This window comes from Chelonia mydas, chromosome 8 (genome assembly GCF_015237465.2).
Source record: "Chelonia mydas isolate rCheMyd1 chromosome 8, rCheMyd1.pri.v2, whole genome shotgun sequence".
Lineage (NCBI taxonomy): Eukaryota > Metazoa > Chordata > Testudines > Cheloniidae > Chelonia > Chelonia mydas.
This window is the reverse complement of record NC_057854.1, coordinates 71,788,620-71,807,527: the sequence shown is the minus strand read 5'-3', so window position 1 is coordinate 71,807,527 and position 18,908 is coordinate 71,788,620. Positions and strand designations below refer to the sequence as shown.

General features: G+C 44.4%; 1 protein-coding gene across 5 annotated transcripts in view; it reads left to right on the top strand.

Annotated features, from left to right (window-relative positions):
* Positions 1–18,908, top strand: part of RWDD3 (RWD domain containing 3) — a 146,862-nt gene that overhangs the window by 9,366 nt on the left and 118,588 nt on the right. For 4 of the 5 annotated variants that reach the window (XM_037907957.2, XM_043521474.1, XM_043521475.1 and 1 more), the window contains exons 3-4: positions 6,877–6,992; positions 7,090–7,548. The exons of the other annotated variant lie outside the window; for it this stretch is intronic. In XM_037907957.2, the coding sequence (XP_037763885.1) occupies positions 6,877–6,992; positions 7,090–7,204 (231 nt within the window). In that variant the 3' untranslated portion in view covers positions 7,205–7,548. Of the gene's footprint in view, positions 1–6,876; positions 6,993–7,089; positions 7,549–18,908 lie in introns of those variants that run through there. 5 annotated transcript variants of the gene reach the window in all.

Sequence of the window (18,908 nt, the reverse complement as noted above, 5' to 3'; positions counted from 1 at the left end):
AGCAATGTCCATGTGGTTTGTGCATTCACCACAGCTCTTGTTGTGCTCTTCACCAAAGGAATAAAGGGGGTTGCCAAACCACCACCATCTTAGTTCCTTTTTACCACTTATGCTTTAGGATGGAGCTTCAGTGTTTGTGCTAACTACTTCAGACTTTTCCTGTTCAAAATACTTTTAAAATTCTTCTTAGCTAATTTTCTTAATTTATTTCATTAGGAGATAGTTCTAAGGGTTGGTTCCCTTGGGAATCCCCGTTTGAGGTGAGGAGCCATTTTCCATATCTGCCCTGCCCCAGCCTTCCAACAGTTGTGTGAAGTATGCCAAGGATCCTCAGCTTTAGGAGCTACAATATGTGCTACAAGTCATTCCCAGTCACAGATTATCCCAACACTTGTCTGTACTGCGTGGGGAAGAGCATATCCCTTCCAGGTGCAGTATCTGCAGGTGGTTCCTGAGTAGGACTAAACCGTCCAGGAAGTATTGGTGCTGCAAGTTCCTGATGGAGCAAGCCATGAAGGCAGGAGCAACCTCTTAGTGGAGAGACCACCTGTATTACTACCTGAAGAAGGCAGGAGTGGCCCCTCTCCTTCTTCTTCAGTTCTGAGTGGTTCCAAGACCTCTGCTTCCCCGTGCTCACTTCCCTGGCTCCAAGAGACTCTGGAGAGCAGGGCTAGGGCAGACGCGGGGTACGGTGGGGTGTGGAAGGGAGACATAAGTGCTCTCATAAGGACAAGAGGAAAGGTTCCCCATCCAAGTCCTCTAAAAAGAGGCAGAAGTCCCTGACCCATACCAAGTCGTTGCGTGCTTTGTGCTCCAGAGTGGGACTTCTTCTAAGGGCAAAACCGCAGCATCCGCTAGTACGAGGGCTGCTTCTTCAGCACCAAAACCCTTGTTGTTACTGTTGGATAGGGCATCCTCTTTGGAAATCTGAGCAGTGGAGACATCTCTATCAACTCCAGTTTGCCTCCTGGATCTAGAAGATCATCTACTGCTCCTGGAACCAGTGTCATTGCACCCTCTCTAGGCTTTAATGGCTGGAACCAGGACTCCAGCGAATACCAATTATCAGTTCAGTACACTTTTCCATCCCTGCCCTCATGTAGGGGTTGAGCCAGACTGTCTTTGGTACTGTGAGCGAATAGAGGCAGGCCATCTCTGCCTCTTCTGGTACTGAAGGCTCCCCTACTGGATCCAGGATCAGAAACTTTGGAATTGGAAGAGGACTACGATAGACACCCTGCCCAGAGAGGCTCCTTGAGAGGATTCAGCCCAGACAGTATCAGGAGCATCCAGCACATCTTACTATTCTAATTCTAGAGAATTACCTCCCTACAGCCACTGGTACCCAATACCCTGGGAGCTGGTTCTGAGCAGTTAGATCCTACAGTGGCAGTATTGTGTCCTGGAAGACTCGCAAGATCTCTGTCCAATATATCAACCCCGTGATAGTGAAGACCTGAGGGACTCTAGGGCTTCCAGAGTAGAATAGGAACTTTATCAACCTCTTCAAGAGCCACAGCTCCAGCAGCATGAGGAAGAGGAGTGAGGGGAGAGAATCTTTCTGCGACTTTGTCCTCTTCTCGCTCTGATGACGTGGTGATTCTAACTTCCCAGCTGCACCGTGACTATCCCAAAGCCTTTCAGGACTTAATTAGCAGAACGGCAGTCACTTCAGATTCCTCTTGAAGAGGTCCAGGAAGCATCACACAAACTGCTGGACGTTTTACATAGTTTGAGTCCAAGCAGAGTGGCTCTTCCTATAATTAAGGCCATCCTCGAACCTGCCAAGGCCCTCAGACATACAGCTGCCATAAGTGCATCAATGTCCAAGCAGTCTGAAAAAAGGTATTTTGTACCAATGAATGGGTTAGAACAGTGGTTCTCAAAGCCGGTCCGCCACTTGTTCAGGGAAAGCCTCTAGCGGGCCGGACCGGTTTGTTTACCTGCCGCGTCCGCAGGTTCAGCTGATCATGGCTCCCACTGGCTGCGGTTCACCGCTCCAGGCCAATGGGGGCTGTGGGAAGGGCAGCCAGCATGTCCTTTGGGCTGCGCCGCTTTCCGCAGCCCCCATTGGCCTGGAGCAGCGAACCGCGGCCAGTGTGAGCCGCGATAGGCCGAACCTGCAGACGCGGCAGGTAAACAAACCGGTCCCGCCCGCCGAGGCTTTCCCTGAACAAGCGGCGGACCGGCTTTGAGAACCACTGGGTTAGAATACTTATTCTTTCATCCATCTCCCAACTCCTTGATGGTGTCAGTGGCCACCAAGAATACTAGACAGAAACAATCTAGGTCTAATCTGCATGAGAAAGAAGCTAAGAGGCCTGACCTCTTTGGGAGAAGGGAGTATTCCTCAGCCTGCCTACAATTCTGAATTTTCAACTGCCAAACTCTAATGACCAGATATGATTTCACCATCTTTACCAGCTTCGCTGTGGAGATTCCTCAGGATGTTAAAAACCAGTTCCATGCCCTGATTGATAAAGGTAGGCTGGTAACGAGATCGGCACTTCAGAGGGCCCTACGTGGCGGACACACTGGCAAGATACATTGCGACTGCAGTGGTGATGAGATGCTTGTCATGGCTCTTCTCCTTGGGAATCCCAGAGGAGCGTCAGACACATAGGGTGCCAAAAGTCAACAACTGTTCATGTTCCAACCTCTTCTATCCTTGAAACCAGTGTTTGATGGGACGTTTGAGAGCTGTACACCAACTGTCCCTCCAGATCTACACAACCTCTCTGCTTTTTCCCCTCCTCTGGAGGCTGACTTTCCTACTACAGAAATCACAGTGGACAAATGGGTGCTAGAGGTCATCTCCTCAAGGTACATCATCCAGTTCTCTTCCCTGCCGAACCTCATCCCCCTCCCCACCCTCTTCAGGGACCCCTCTCACAAGAGGATTCTTCTGCATGAGGGAAAATGGAACTGGAGGCAATAGAACTAGTATCTCCAGCAGCAAGGGGAAAGGGATTCTACTCAAGATAGTTCCTTGTCCACAAGAAAACAGGGGATGGAGACTCATTCTGGACCTCAGGGAACTGAGCAAGTTTATCCACTGTGTAAAGTTCAGGAATGTGACCCTGTCATCTATTATCCCATCACTAGATCTAGACAATTGATTCACAGCCCTCAGTCTCAGAGGTGCCTACTTTTATATAGGCATTCAGCTGGCACACAGGAAATTCCTAAGATTTTTGGCCAGACAACAGCACTATCCCTCCAGGGTCCTCCCCTTTGGGGCTTTTGACGGCAGTGTGCATGTTTACTAAGGTGTTATTGGTGGTAGAAGTTCACTTTCACTGGCAACAGGAAATTGTTTACCCTTACCTAGATGACTGACAGCTAAAGTGCAGTCTTACCAGGAAATGTGGGATGCAACCAGAATGCTGGACCTCAGAGTGACCCTGGAAAAGTCCACCCTGGAACCCTTACAGTCAATAGAATTCATCAGGGCAAGGTTGGGTGCTATTACAGCATACTTGCCAGATGGCTGCTTCCTCTCCATCATCGTACAAATCTTTTGAGCTCCAGAACATCTGTCTGATCCTGCATGACACTGGTGGGTCATATGGCCATGAGCACTTATGTGACCCCATTCATGAGGCTTCATCTCAGATGTTTACAAGGCTGGCTGTGGCCTGCTTACACTCCAGACAAGTACAGTCTTGACTTGCTTGATATGATTCCCACAGCGTCTTAACCTCCCTTACTTCATGGGAGGACAGAGCAAGGGTGTGCGTAATGGGGGTAACATTCAACCTACTGTTCCCAACAAGGCCTATCACCACAGCTGCATCCCATTTAGGTTGGGGGTGCACCTCCAGAGGGTCAGGTTGCCTAAAGAACGTGGTCCACTCAGGGATCTATGCTTCATTTCAGTTGGAGCTAACAGCAATCAGATTGGCCTGCAAACAATTCCTTTCTTGCATCTGCAGATAGTCAGTCCAAGTACTATCAGATAACATTATGGCAGGCTGTTATATCAATGAGCACACTCCTCACAGCTCTGTACAGAGGCCATTGCCCTTTGGGACTGGTGTATTCCCATGCAGATTACCCTAACTGCCGTCTACCTCCCTGTGATCCGTAACACCTGGCAGATTCTCTGAGTAGACCTTTCTCCACAGAACATGAGCGGGAGCCGCATGATGTAACTCTGTAGGTGGTGTTCCAGGTGCGGGGTCTTCTATCCATGCACCTGTTTGTGTTCCATCTGAACCATAAGTGCAAGGAGTTCTGTTCCAGAGGTGGTTGTAGCCTGGGCTCTCTGGGTGACATGTTTCTTATACAATGTTTGGGAGTCTTGTGGTACGCATTCCCCCTGATTCCCCTCTTACCTCGATTGTTGCCCCGACAAAACACAAGTCATCCTTATAGTGGCAGCTTGAGCCTGACAAGCCTTGTACCCGGTGCTTCTGCAGCTATCGGCCTGACCTGTCTATCTTCCCCTGATACATCAGCTACTAACCCAGGACAAAGGATGGACTAGCCTTCTCAACCCAGTCATGCCTCATCTGAGGACATAGTATTTGGAAGCTGTTGGAGTTAGAGAGGGCCCTTTCATCTGAAGTCCAGGACATCCTGAGTAGCAGTAGAAAGTACTCTACCAGGAGATGTTATAAAGTGAAGTGGAATAGGTTTATGTTGTTGTGTAAACAACAAGGAATTTCCCCTTTACAGGCTAAGACCCCAGACATACTGGGCTACCTCTTGTCCTTACAATATTTGGTGTTACCTATTAGCTTCCTCCAAGTACACCTGTTGGCCATCAGCTTGTTTCATTTTCCAATAGACGTCTACTCTGTATTTTCCCACTCAGTCACTGCCCGTGTCCTGAAGGGTTTAAGACTTCCCTCTGGTATCAAAACTGGTACCATCCTGGGACTTGAACCTTATTTTATCAGCCCTCACTAAGTCTCCGTTTGAGACATGGGATCCTGCTCTCTGTTACATCTTTCTATGAAGGTAGAATTTTGGTTAATATCGTGCTGGCCAGAAAAGTCAGGGAGCTTGGGGTGCTCATGACTTACCATACCTGTACAGTGTTGCATAAAGACAAGGTTTCTGAGGAGCTGCATCCTAAGTTTGTCCCGAAGGTGGTGTCAGACTTTCACATCAACTAAAGGATCCATCCACCTGTGTTTTACCCTCAACTCTTCTCTAGTAAAGGAGAAGAAGCAGTGTGGCACTCACTGGACGTGCATAGGACTCTTGCCTTCTGCCTGCACAGAATAAGACTTTCCCGAAAGTCCTCTAAACTGTTTTGTCTCATTCATGGACTGTATGAAAGGAGAGGCCATTTCCTCCCCGAGGCTGTCAAAATGGATTTCAGGGTGCATCCTTTTCTGCTATGAGATGAACATCTCTCTTGAGGGCAGTGTAAAAACTCACCCGAATAGAGCTAATGCAGTATTGTTAGCTTCCCTTAGAGATGTTCCTATTACTGACATCTGCAGAGCAGCAGCTTGGAGTTCTGTTGATGGTTTTACTAAACACTATGCACTGGTGCAAGCAGCTGCTTCTGATGCCTCTGCAGTCTGTTGTATCACAGGACAGTTCTGCAGTCTGTTGTATCATAGGAGGTCAATGCCTGGAGTCTTCATAAAGCTCCTGCTTGGGAATCACTTGAATTGCACTACACATAGAGACAATCACTCAAAAAAAGGAGGGATTCCTCCCTTGGGGTGACTTGAGTTCTCTGAGATGTGTTGTCCCTATGTATAGTGCACTACCCACCCTCCTTTCCTGCTACCTGGCTTCCCCCTACTGGGAACAAACAGTAAAGAAGGAACTAAAATGGCAGCGGTCCTCTTTATTGCCTTGATAGGAGCACGAGGAGAGTGAAGGCATGTGAGTGGACGACACAGACACCGCTAGAGAAAAATCTCTGGTTCTGAGTGCATGTGCAACCTGAAGGAACTGAAGTGCACTCCATGTAGGGAGAACAGAAGAAGTCAAGTTACTACAAGATGAGTAACCTCTTCTTCTGTCAGCTTGGTGCCTTCTTCCCCCCCCAGTTAAGTTGTCTGATCTGCGCCCATCAAAACCAAATAATTTCAGATTCTGTATGTGTTATCGCTACAGTGTGCTTAGTCTCTTAGCTCACGAAAGCTTATGCTCAAATAAATTGGTTAGTCTCTAAGGTGCCACAAGTACTCCTTTTCTTTTTGCAAATACAGACTAACACGGCTGTTACTCTGAAACCTGTCTTTTAGCATATGGATCAAAAAAGGAGAGGAAGTCTATATTGAACTGTAGCTCACTTGAGCATAGGCATATTGCCATTTCTGAGGCAGCTCCAAGCATTTAATAATTTGTTTTTTTTATATTAGTCCAATTCAGAAAACCTGTGGTGAAAGATTAATAACAGAAGTGTTTCTATCACTCAGAACGCTATGAGCTTATACTGAACGCTTTTGAGGTCTTATCTCTTTGGCCCTACTAGAACAGTGGTTCTCAAATTTTTGTACTGGCGACCCCTTTTACATAGCAAGCCTCTGAGTGCGACCCCTCCCTGTAAATTAAAAACACCTTTAACCCCATTATAAATGCTGGAGGCAAAGCGGGGTTTGGGGTGGAGGCTGACAGCTAGTGACCCCCATGTAATTACCTTTTGACCGTTTGAGAACCCCTGTGCTAGAACAATGTTTTCCTTTGTGAAGCGCCAGTCCATCAGAGCACTTAAGAATGTGCTTAATTTTATGCACTGAGAGTAATCCTGTCAAATCCGATCAGGCTCTGTATACTTGGGATGAGCACTTTCCAAGTTTGTTTGGAATGTTCTGAAATAGTCTCTGTGCATGTAGAATAGATCTTAAAGTATATCTCCAAGATGTTATAGCTGACATTTCATACTCTGATTTTTTTGTCATTTAGGAATACTTGATCCTTCAGAAAACCTCTAAGGTAGATGTGGACTCAAGTGGAAAGAAATGCAAAGAGAAAATGATTAGTGTACTGTGTGAAACAAAAGTACAGACAGAGCATAAAAGGTATAATTTAGTATTATTGCAGATAGAAAAGCAACCGACTTGATAATTACATTGTGACAAATCTAGGCATATTCATGTATTTTCTTGTACAATGTAGGTTTCAGGCATTTGAAGTCAAAGAATATTCAACTTTGGATGAGCTACAAAAAGAATTTGAAGCTGCAGGACTTACTGAGCTTTTCTCTGAATTTGTGCCTGCTTTGTTAAAGTAAATTTGTAAGAAGACATTGGAATCTTTGACTATAACAGCAGTTGACTGTAAAAAGTGAGACGATAAAAAGAAATGTTTGTTGGAGAACATCTTTAAAGCTTCTCTGCAGCAAAATGCCAAAGAAGAAGACATCTACTTGCAAGACACAAAAGGCAATTCACATGTTATGAAAAGATCATGTTTTTGACTGTGCGTTGACTTTTGACAGGAAATGCTGAGTTTAACAGCTGAACTGTTAGGTCAAATATGAAGGATGGTGGAGAAAGTCAGCATTCCTTTTCTCTGAGATTCAGTTAGAATTGTATCATCTCCAATTGTCCTGTAATTAAAGTATATTTGTCAAGATATTTGTTTTCATTCTTCTGTTTTCAAATATATCCTTATGAAGCTGGTTCTTTAACTTGCACAGCTAGAAAAATCTATTACTTTTGCTATTCAATAACTTAAAAAAAATCAGCAATAATACTGCACTGAGTGCACTGAGCACAGGGCTGGGGTTTGGGGTGTAGGGTCTGGCCAGGAGCTAGAATGAGGGAGGGGGCTCAGGGTTGGGGCAGGAGGTTTGGGGATGGAGTGCTTACCTGGGCAGCTCCCATTTGGTGTGAGGGGTTGGGGTGGGAATGTAGGTGGTGCAAGAGTCAGGACATGGGGTGTGGGGGCGCTGGGTATGTGAGCGGGGAGTGCAGTAGTCAGGGCAGGGGGCTGGGTGTGTGTGAGGAGGATGCAGGAGTCAGGGCAGAGGGCTGGGGGCATGTGAGGGGGTGCAGGAGTCAGGGCAAGAGCTGTGGGGGGGCTGGGTGTGTGTGTGGGGGTGCTGGAGTCAGGGCTGGGGTCGTGGGGGGTGCAGGGGTCAGGGCAGAGGGCTGAGGTCTGTGGGAGGTGCAGGGGTCAGGGCAGAGGGCTGGGTATGTGTGTGGGGGGGTGCAGGGGTCAGGGCATAGGGCTAGGAGGGTGTGTGGGGAGGTGCAGGGGTCAGGGCAGAGGGCTGGGGATGTGGGCTGGGGTCGTGGGGGTGCTCCCAGCCTCCTGCCCTGAGCGGCTCATGGCAGGGGGCTGGAGGGGATATGCCCTGATTCCAACCCCGTCCCTGTCCCCACCTCTTCTCCGCCTCCTCCCAGGGTGTTAGGGCTCTGCTTCTCCCTCTAGCTGCAAGGGCCATCAGCTGATCAGCGGCAGGGAGGGAGAGGAGGAAGGGCAGGAACCCAGCACGCTGGGGGAAGAGGTGGTTGGGAGCTTGCCTGCCTTGCAGCGACAGCCGGCAGGACCAAGCTTCTTCACCCTGCCCCGGGGGAGGGGGGGCAGAGAAGAGCGGGCCGGGGCTGGCAGAATTTTTAATGGCACGCTGCTGCCTGCTGGGGTCCCGGCCTGGGTTTGGCAGCGGGCTGAGCGGGGCTGGTGGCTGGGACTCGGCAGGCAGCAGCGTGCCATTAATAATCGGCTCGTGTGCCATCTTTGGCATGCGTGCTATAGGTTACCGACCCCTGCTGTAAACCAATCCAGTGCTGTTTAAATGGAAGGGTGTATTTATCCCAATTAAGTCAACAAGCTGTGATGTGCTTTTGTGTCTTTAAAGGAACAAATAAACCTTATTATTTTTCTGAACTGTCTAGGAGGGGGCTGGACATTACAGAGGATGCAGTTCTGGGAAAATTTGGGACTGGGAATGTGTTGTATTCACCCCCTAAGTAGTAACCAAGACTGCTAGAGACTAGGGAGTGTGGTGTGTTGCTGGCTGGCTGTTGAGGTCAGAGTTGCTGGACCAGGGTCTGCAGTTATATGCTGGCACTCAGCGTGTGACCTGCATGAGTGTTGCTGACTGTGAATGTCCCGGGCAGAGAGTTTCAGTAAGAAAGCATTTGAGGCACCCAGGGTTACAGGGCAGTCAGTGACTAAACCCCTCACTGGTCTGGATTGCACCTCGAACTCTGACAACAATAAGAAGTTGTATTGTTCCTCCAAGAGGGTACTCCTGTCACACTCCCAGCCAGTATGAAAAGCTGTAGCACAAATGGGACATGGGAAACTTGCACTTCCCTTCTGGTACCTGTCTTCATCCTCTTACCAAAAACGGTTGATTAGTTTTTCCAAGAAGCTTGATTATCTGTCAGTTTCAGGAGTCAGCAAAGGCATTTTATGCACTAGCCTTCTGTACTCTCTTTAATTTGTTCCTCATTTTACTTAAATTGGCCAAATCAACAAATCCATTCAGCATAAGAAATGACTAAAGTTTTTCTGCTTGGTTTGACATGCTTTAAAGAATTACAAATCTGATCAGTATGCTACTGTTTAGACAGAAGAACAAGAACAACAAACTAGATGGCAGCCTGATTCTATCAAAGCAAATGCTATTTGTTACCCATCAATCAGTCATTTAGTTTGAAGAGTATGAGGGTATCTTGTATTCAGGCAAATAGTATTTTTAAAGGTGGTTATTTTCTGAAAAGGCTGGAGTTATCTATTAATGATGACTTGTTTATATGTGCTGTATGTATGTTTATGGCAAAAGTGGGGAAACCTTTTGGCCCAAGAAGCACACGCTGAGGTGCCAAATAGCAGTGACTTCCAAAGAGAAAGGAGAAATGGAAAAAAAAGAAGAGTGCAGCAGGAATTGGGAGGAGCAGAAGGAATATCACGTAGTCTTGAAACACCTTTATCTTTGTGAAAAATAAGTAAATTCTGCAAATACACACCTACGTTTTAGCAAAATGTTTGGGATTTTACTTTTCTCATTTCTTGGTTTTTTTCAACTTTTATTTTTTCTATGTTTTCTCCTTGCTCTGATTTTTTTTAAACCTTCATTCTTTCTCTGCTTTTCCTTATCTGTGTTGGTCTGTTGTCTTCTTCATGTGCTGCTGTTGCTATAAAGCTTCAGGGAGTGCAAACATTGGGTAAGCTACTCTCACACCCTTTGGCCTATGAGCCACCTTTGGTAAGGCTGGGTCTGGTATGGAGGTTGTAGTTTGGCTAGCTCCAATTATAGCTGGTAATGGAAATAGTATATAAACACGTAACCTGCTAATTATTATATTATGCTATTGCCTTATATGTAAACTGTATAGACCTCTCTCAGCTAGTGTTCTTCACTATAGCATGAAGAATTGTGATACTCCATGATTATGTTGATCATCTATTACCTTTGTGCAGTGTCAGTAGCTGAACAGTGTGCAAACTCCAGAAAATTATGGGAATGCACATGGCAGTATGTAAAAAGCATATACTGTCTATAGCCATCTGAATCAAGCAGTTCACATGTTTTAAAAAAAAAAAAAAAAAAAAAAAAAGGCCAAGTTTAGCAAATAAGAGCTCAGGCTCCTGGTGCAATACCTATAGAAACAAAGCTGAGAGTTAGCTATTTGACTGGTCAATTTTAAATAATTCAGAATTGAGGTTTAGTTGGTCCCCTCCCTCCTCCTCTTTGAGCTCTTGTGTGTGGGTTTTTGAACCCTGAACCAAATTAAAAAAGAGCGTATGTGATGGATCTGCAAAGCAGGGGACTACAACTCCCACCAGCACCCCTCCTTTGCATTTCCCCTTCCCCAGGCCAGATAAAGGGAAAGGTACTGAACCAGGAAGTGGCCTGGCTCTTGGAGTGGGAGCTGCATGGTAGCAGAGAGCTGTAGAGAAGCCCCTGGAACTGTGGGTAGAGCTGCATGTGGAACAGGTTGTAACTGCCAGGTGATACAGTTGGGTGCAGGTCTGTGTGGGAGTTGGGGGAGCACTAGGGGCTGGGCAGGGGGCTGGTGCAGAGGAGCCCCAATGAGAGACGCTAGCTGAGCCTGGGCTGGAAATTTGCAAGCCCCAATTTGCAAGACACTTGGTGTGAAGAGGCCTCTAACTCTCAATTGTACTGCCCAAGAACTCAGACAGGAACTGTTACTTACTTTGAACTGTTTTTGCAGATATTCTAGGTAAAGAGGCTGACTTTCCTTTTCCTGCCAGCCCTACTAAAATACACTCACTCAGCCATGTCTGAATGATTACTGGGACCCACCAGGGTTAGCACCTACGAGGCCTAGCTGCTCAGACACCTATAATGCTTGCCTGAGTTGTGGCACACCAGGCACGCTACTGGCACCCTACGGTTTTGGTGTACTGGCCAGCTACAATAATTATAAGGAAATGTTACAAAATATTAAAAAACCCAAACCCTCTCCTCATAATTGACATGATCAGATAACTTTTGGAGCAGGAACAGTGAAATACTCAGCCTAATCTTCAAGCCTTTTATGGTATCTTGATGTAGACAATGGAACTCAGTTATGCATCTCCGACCTTGCACTTAATCTGGACACATCCACCCTCTCCAAGTTCCTTAGCTGTCTGTTTGGTTCTGCACATTGAGTGGAGCAGGGGTGGATCCAGTCACATAAAGTTGCCCATTAGTGATGTGCTCTGTGGGGACTGGGCAATAAGAAACTGACAGGATCCCCGGGGTGCTTCCTTGGACTGTGGGACTGCTGTGCCCCCTTAACTTTCTCCAGCTTGGGCTGTCTCTCACAATGCGTTGCTAGTGACAAGCAGCAAGCCCCTCCAGGCTGTTATCACTTAGCACAACCGCTTGTGGAGACCCACACCCAGCTAGATTGCATGAATGCTCCCAGAACCACTCATGAATCACACAGAGAAAGGCACCAGAGCCATATCCCCCCAGCACCGTACCCCAGGAATATACTGTCTTGCAGTGCTCAAGATGAGCAATGCAAACTTAATAGTTGGTTCGCCACTTAATCAATGGAAAGTGGACTTACAGCAGCCTTTGTAAAACCTGAGCAGATTTACCATTCACTTCAGGCAAACTCACTGGTAAAGATAAACAGTAAAACAAATGTATGGACTACAAAAGATAGATTTTAAGTGATTATAAGTTATAGGCAAAAAGAGTTAGTTACCAAAATAAAATAAAATATAAGCACGCTGTCTAAACTCTCAACCCTATTAGACTGGGCAACATCTAGATTAAGCAGTTTTTCTCACCCCACTGGACATTGCAGTTCATAGTACACAGATTTCACCCTTGAAATATGGGCCAGTCCCCTCAGAAGGAGTCTTCAGGGTGTCCTTGTTGCTTGCAGCGTAGGTGGGTGAAGGAGAAAGGCCCAGCATGTGGCCACTGTGTTTTGTTTTGTACCCTCAGTTCCATGTGCTTGGGGACCACAAGTCCAGGCATGTCTGGGGCCATTGCAGAGTCCAGGCCTGTCTGAGCCAAGAACAGGTTGTACTAAACTTACATAGTTTTGTAATATGGATAGGTAGACACTAGTGACTAGACTGAGAACTCCAAACCCACTTCACTAGCTATTTCAGACAGGTTTGTAAGAAGCAAAAGGCAAGCATGCTTATTCATTCATTGTTTTTTAGCCTGTGTAGTAAATCTGATCAGATGTGGCCAGGTGAGGCCAAACAGTCTATGGTTTGTAGTTCAAATATATGTAACACGCCAGCCTTCTGACAACCTAAACATAATGAATGAAAGCAAAAGGGCATCTTGATATCACCGTTTCCAGTGAAATCAGAATGGTTTTGATCAATCAAGGCTATATGTTTATCAATATATAAATGTAGTCAAAAGAGCACAGCAAGGGGTTTCTCAAACAGCTACAAGCAGGGTTTCCCCATAGCCTCAAACAGGTATAGCCCAGAGTCAGGAATTCTGAGGAACTTTTGTGTCTTTTATTCTTTACACAACAAACATAATATAAAGGAACCACAGGGGCACAGTGCGGTCCAAATAACCACATATAGCGTGCCAGTCCTGGCTTTTGAAACACAGAACACAGTGAGGCCGCTCACAGACTACAGGAACCTGGTTCTTTTATAGTGCCTTTGATTAGGATAACTCCCTACAGCTACTTTCCCATCGTGGCTGAGGTCTGTGGGTAAAAAACTGTTCTTTTTTTGTGGCGTGGAAGAGAGAAGGGGAAAGAAACCCTGGAATGTATCAGCACTATTTATAGTATTTATATTTGGTTAATTGTTCATTATTTCTGTGGCATCATAAGTGTGCAAAGAAACCTTTATATCACTATACACACTTTTTATTGTATTGGAAAGTAGCCTCGCATTCATGAGAATAACCTACCTGCAAGTAGAATAAATGCAATAGCCTAGACTAGGAGAAAATAGATTTTTAAGGGACTACTATCAATATAATCCAGAATTTCTCAACCTTTTCCATTCTGCAACCCCCTTTTCCATACCAAGAACATCCTGGTTCCCCCCCCCCCACACTTCTGTTTAGCATTATGATAATGACATATGGTCATAATTCCCTGTTACCTGTTTGTGACTACCTGCTTGAGAACTCCTGATCTAGTTACTTGAAAAACAAGCTGAAAGTAATTTCAGGTACTACATCTGCCTCCGAGTCCTCTGCCAATTTTTGTGGCTTTAAAACAGAAAAATGTGATTGAAAACATATTTCTCTTCTCCTTGTTTCTTGGTGAAAGACCCCTCCCAAAACTGTTGGGGACTATGTACAAAGTGCTGTCAAATGCACAAAGTAAATTAACTGAGAAGAAGCGAAAGATATTTTGGTTATGGTCATCTGAAGTGTTACTTTAAAGAACACTAGGTTTAAAAAAATTCAGAAGTGGATGATTTTTAAGTTGACAGAATCCCTTTACTTGTTCTGACTGTATTGTAAAAATATTAAGACAATAATGTTCTAGTCTGTAATGTTCTAGTTTTGTAATAAGATGATAAAAGGTTGTACATCTTGTATTTTTATAAGAATTTAAAGCTGAAATTGCCTTTATTACAAAATATCTCAAATGTTGGAATCAACTGTCATATATTTTATAATACTGTTAAATATTATTATGATGTCTCCCTTCATGCTTAACACCAGTAGTGTTGCTGCCACTGTGTAGTTTGTTTTTTATTTTACATGTAAACTTAATTTTATGTTATCTTATGCAGGAATTACGTATTGTCTAGCTAAATTATAGGATTTATAGACATAAATGGAACTTGAAATGTAAATATGCTAATAGCATTTTGCAGTTATTGTTTTTTGCTGTACTGATATGTGGGCTTTTCTAGCAATACTAGTTTGTGTTGTCTAGCCTCACTCACAGCATTATCCTCCAGCAAAGAGCTGTCTATTCAGAGAGACAGAGAAAAAAAATCTTTACTTATACAATAGGATAATTTAGTATATTAATTTAAGGGATTCTTTGGACTCTAAGAATAAAATCCCATAATATTTTGGGTATGGAACTATTATGCATTCAGGGACTTTAATTTGATGCCTGTATGTCAGCAAGCTTTACATTTTTCTTTGTTTTGTATTTGTTACACATAATTTAACGTAAATAAGCATTTCATATACTGAATCTGAGCGTTGCTGATCACAGGAATGTAGTCAAAATTTTATCCGTGTTTTCATTATAAATCTCTGTTATCCATGGTTTATAATTTCAACGCAAAAAAGTCATGCAGGATGGAATTTAGTACAGAAGGTCTCGGTATGGGAGTGACAGCTATTCCTTATGTTTACTGCTGTCTACTTCTGCATTTATGAGGGGAGAAACCAAGGCACTGATTTGTTTAGAAAATGTTAAAAGGCCATAGCTTTCTTGAACTGGATGTTACAAGCTAACATGTTTACAGTAGATCCCCGTAACTACCCAGGATGCCAAAGTACTTATATTTACATGGGGAAATTCTGGAGTTGGAACTCTGGTGCATTCTATAGTTATGAGGAATGAAGGGATTTAAAAAAGTATAGTGCTGTACACAGAATTTTGCATCCCAACACGTTGTTCCTTTGCGCTTTTGTTATGAAATATGGTTGCTAAATGCAAGAAAGTGATTGGAAAAAGCTGTAAATGGACAACACAGTGAAATGGCAGGAACATGAAGCTCCAGATTCTCAGTTTATGAAAATCAGTGTAGAAAGACCTGCTGGAATAGTGTCTGTTTCCTCTGCCCAATCTGCCTTCTCTTAGGGGAGGAAAAGTTGATAACTGAAAGGAGAAAAAATCCTTGCTTCTTATGTGTTCTCTGATCTTAATGGCATTTTAGAGCCCCTTGTCTCAGGCTCAAGACCTGGGATTTAGATTGTTAAAGATTATTGGGAGGTTGATTTTTGCTGGGGAAGTCTGTTTTTGACTTTTGGCTTGGTTGGGCATCTTCTTCAGCTTGGAAAATGAGAGCTAAAAAAGGGAGCTGTGATCTGCGTACGCTTAGATTCTTGCAGAGACCAAGGGAGATGAAAGCACAATTGAAAAGGCCTATTTTAAATGTTTGAGGAATGAGTAATTGTTAAGTGCAGGTTAGTAGAAGAATGAGCATCTAGTGAGCTTAGAATTACCAGTTTTGGGTTGGATGTATTCCTGGAGATTTCATCACATGACATAATCTTTAATTAAAGATTAATCTTTAATTCCTGGAGACACCAGGCCAAAGCTGTGTTACAGTTAAATCCAGCACTTCTGGGAGACATCTGTGACAACAGTCTTTCAGCGGGTGACATTTATGTACATGATGAAAAGACAATAATCTCTTAATGTAGAATTTACAATGCATTTTCTAATGTCATCAGGTTTGTTAGGCGTTTAAAAAAAAAAGTTCATCTTCTAATAAAATTTAACTCCTTGTGGTTAATGATTAGATGTCCAATATTCAGAAGACCAGATCCACAGGTTTATGCCAAAACTGATATAGTGCTCAGGGGTGCCATCAGGAGGCAAAGCAGGAAACTGTCTGGTTAGGGATTTGGGGTCTGGATATGTAAGATTTCAGACTAGATGATCTAGCGCAGTGATACTCAGATAGAAGCCCGCGACCTCAAGTGGCTCTTTAATGTGTCTCCTGAGGCTCTTTGCAGCACATGATATTAAAATACGGTGTGATTGGTTAATAACTTAGATTGGTTAATAATTAAATCAGGATGTTTTTACTATGTTATTAACCAATTGTAATTGATGATAATACTTGGTCAGTCATTTTGCCTTGAGAATAATATATATGTATATAACTTAATATTTACCCCATCATACTGTTTAAATATGAATAATAGCACTATAGTAAATGAAACAATGAATTCACACTACTGTGGCTCTTTTGGCTCCTGAACCACTGAAGTCTGAGTATCCCTGTTCTAGCAGTCCCTTCAGGCCTTAAACTCTATGACTCTGAGCAGTGTTATCATAGAGATCTTTATCTTTCCCTCCCCTGAATCATGCTGGGCCTGAGCAGCAGCTACAGTCTGCAGCCATTCAGAAGGGAGAAGAGTTGTTGGATATTGCAGGTGGTGATTGGGGATGGGTAGAACTCACCTCAGTCATGCAATGGTGGAAGAGGCTGAGGGAAAATTCTGTTGCCCATTATGACCCTGAAAGTAGGGAGAGGAAAGAAGGAAGTGCTGAAGGGAGGGATAGGAGGAGAGGAAGCAAAAGAGGAACCTGGTTACCAGGGAGATAGTGAGTTAGGCAGAATGGGAGAGCCAACAGAGAATAAAGTGGAGAGGAGCCCAAGAAAAAGTAGTGTGGAGAAGGGGATTATTTATTTGTTTTACAGTAGAGGCTAGGGGTCCTAATCATGGATCAGGAGAGAAAGGGGAATAAACACCAGGAGAGATGAATGAATGGAAAGACTAAAATAGAAAAGAAGAGTAAACTGGCAGGGAAACTGACACTGAAAAGACTGAGGAAGAGAGACCACCAAATAGAGAAGAATATGTTTGAAGGAAGAAAATTTGGAGAAAAAGGACTGCAATGTGGCTTTGTGTGGCTGTCAGGATATACCCACTTGGAGTAGTTTACAGGATCAGTGCCTCAGGTCTGCCAAGTATCATGCATTTTGTGTGGCAGTCATGATTTTGGCAACCCTGTCGCATTCCTGCAGCTCAGCTGGATTGTCACGCATCCAGCTGCGAGCATGATGAATTTTCTCCTGAGGGCACTAGATGCAACTGTGGAACTCAACTTCAGGCAGCCTGTCTACCTCCTTTCTGGCTTCTCCACTAGCTGGGTCTGAACAGAGAAAGAGCAGCAGTGGCAGTGGGGACAGAAAGTGTGGAGGCTCAATACCAGTCCCAGACTCTCCAAGTCAGGCCCCAGGGAGACTCTAGCCCCAGGCTCTTTAGAGCTCTACATCTCACATTGCCCCTACTGCAGGGCCAGCTTCCTCCAGCACCCACCCACCTACCCCTAGCCATCCCCTGACAGCACCCAGCCCTCCATACAACTCAGGAACCCAACACCTCCAGCACTCTCAGACCCAAGCAGCCCAAGACACGCCAGCACCCACCTACCTACTCCAGCAATTCCAAACACCTTCTAGTAGCCCCCAATGTCTGCCCCAGCACCCACACACCTCTCACTGCCTCATCTGTGTCTTACCACCATCACTGGTTGGGGCAAGGTGCACTGACCATAAGCTGAAATTCATGTTTATATGCAAATATGAAAATTATCATTAATTTGCATAAAATGTCACACATACAGCAGCACAAAACTTGGTAGCTCTGGAGCCTAAATGCTAATATCTGGTATGTTATTGAATCTTATGTTTTAAACCCTTCTTTTAAGACCCTTCTTTTTTCCCATAAGGAGCTTTACCAGCAGCTGATAGACTCTGCGCACATCATTACATGTTGTTTTTGTCTACTCCTTTTCAAATGTCAGTAGCCTCCATTGCTTTTCCTGGATCGCCTGTCATAGTCTCCCAGCCACAGTAAATCCTAGCTGCAGCCCTGAAAGTGTTCGAATCCCTTGCTGTCTGGACAGATGCCTTTTCTATCACATGAGATCAATTGGAAAAAAATATCCATTGTTTTTAATTAAATTGGAAATTTCTACTTGCGGTGAGTATTCTGGTGATATATATGTGGCATTATTCATCCATAGTACTTGCAGCTTTTCAGCAATAGAATTGGCAAATAACTTTTAGTGAAGTGCCACAAACGTTTTGTCTCTTGAAAACAGCAGGATTCTTCAGTCCTTTCTCAATTATGTATTTGCATAGAAAAATGTGGTGTTGACAGAATAATTAATAGAATACCAATTAATTGGCAGGAGAGAGATCACTTGATCATTACCTTTTAGGTTCACTACCTCTGGGGCACCTGGCATTGGCCACTGTTGGTAGACAGGATACTGGGCTGGATGGACCTTTGGTCTGACCCAGTACGTCCATTCTTGTGTTCTTATGCACAGGTCCTTAAAAGGCAAAGCCTGACCTTTCCATCTCTAGAGGATCAGAGGCCCCTGGTCCAATTTTGCTGTATGGATGAGGAGGATAGTATGCTGTGTCTCTGCCTTTTGCTGCACAGCCCTTTGGGGGATATCTGTACTCTGGGTTGGGGAAAGGTTGGAGGCAGCATTTCTGTGGATCTTGGGAGGCCAATGGATCTGTGACCATATCATTCCATTGGCCAAAGCCCTTCAGTTCCATCCACGTCCTGGGGTGCTGCAATACGGTCTTAGCAAAGCATTGGGGGGAGGATGCACACTCACTGGACTTCCCCCAAGCACGTTCTTTTTACTCAGTATGTTCGGTGCAGAATTTAATCTAGAGTGATTGAGTTGCAATTTCTGAAAGCACATGGTTTAATCTATTCTGATATTATCTTGTATTTGCTAGGCTCTAATGCATATCAAAATATTCAGATGTATCAGTTCTCCTTTAAAACAACTACTTCCTATAGTTTCTTTGCAAAATAATTAAGTTACATTTGGAATTTTATGATTTGGTTAGCC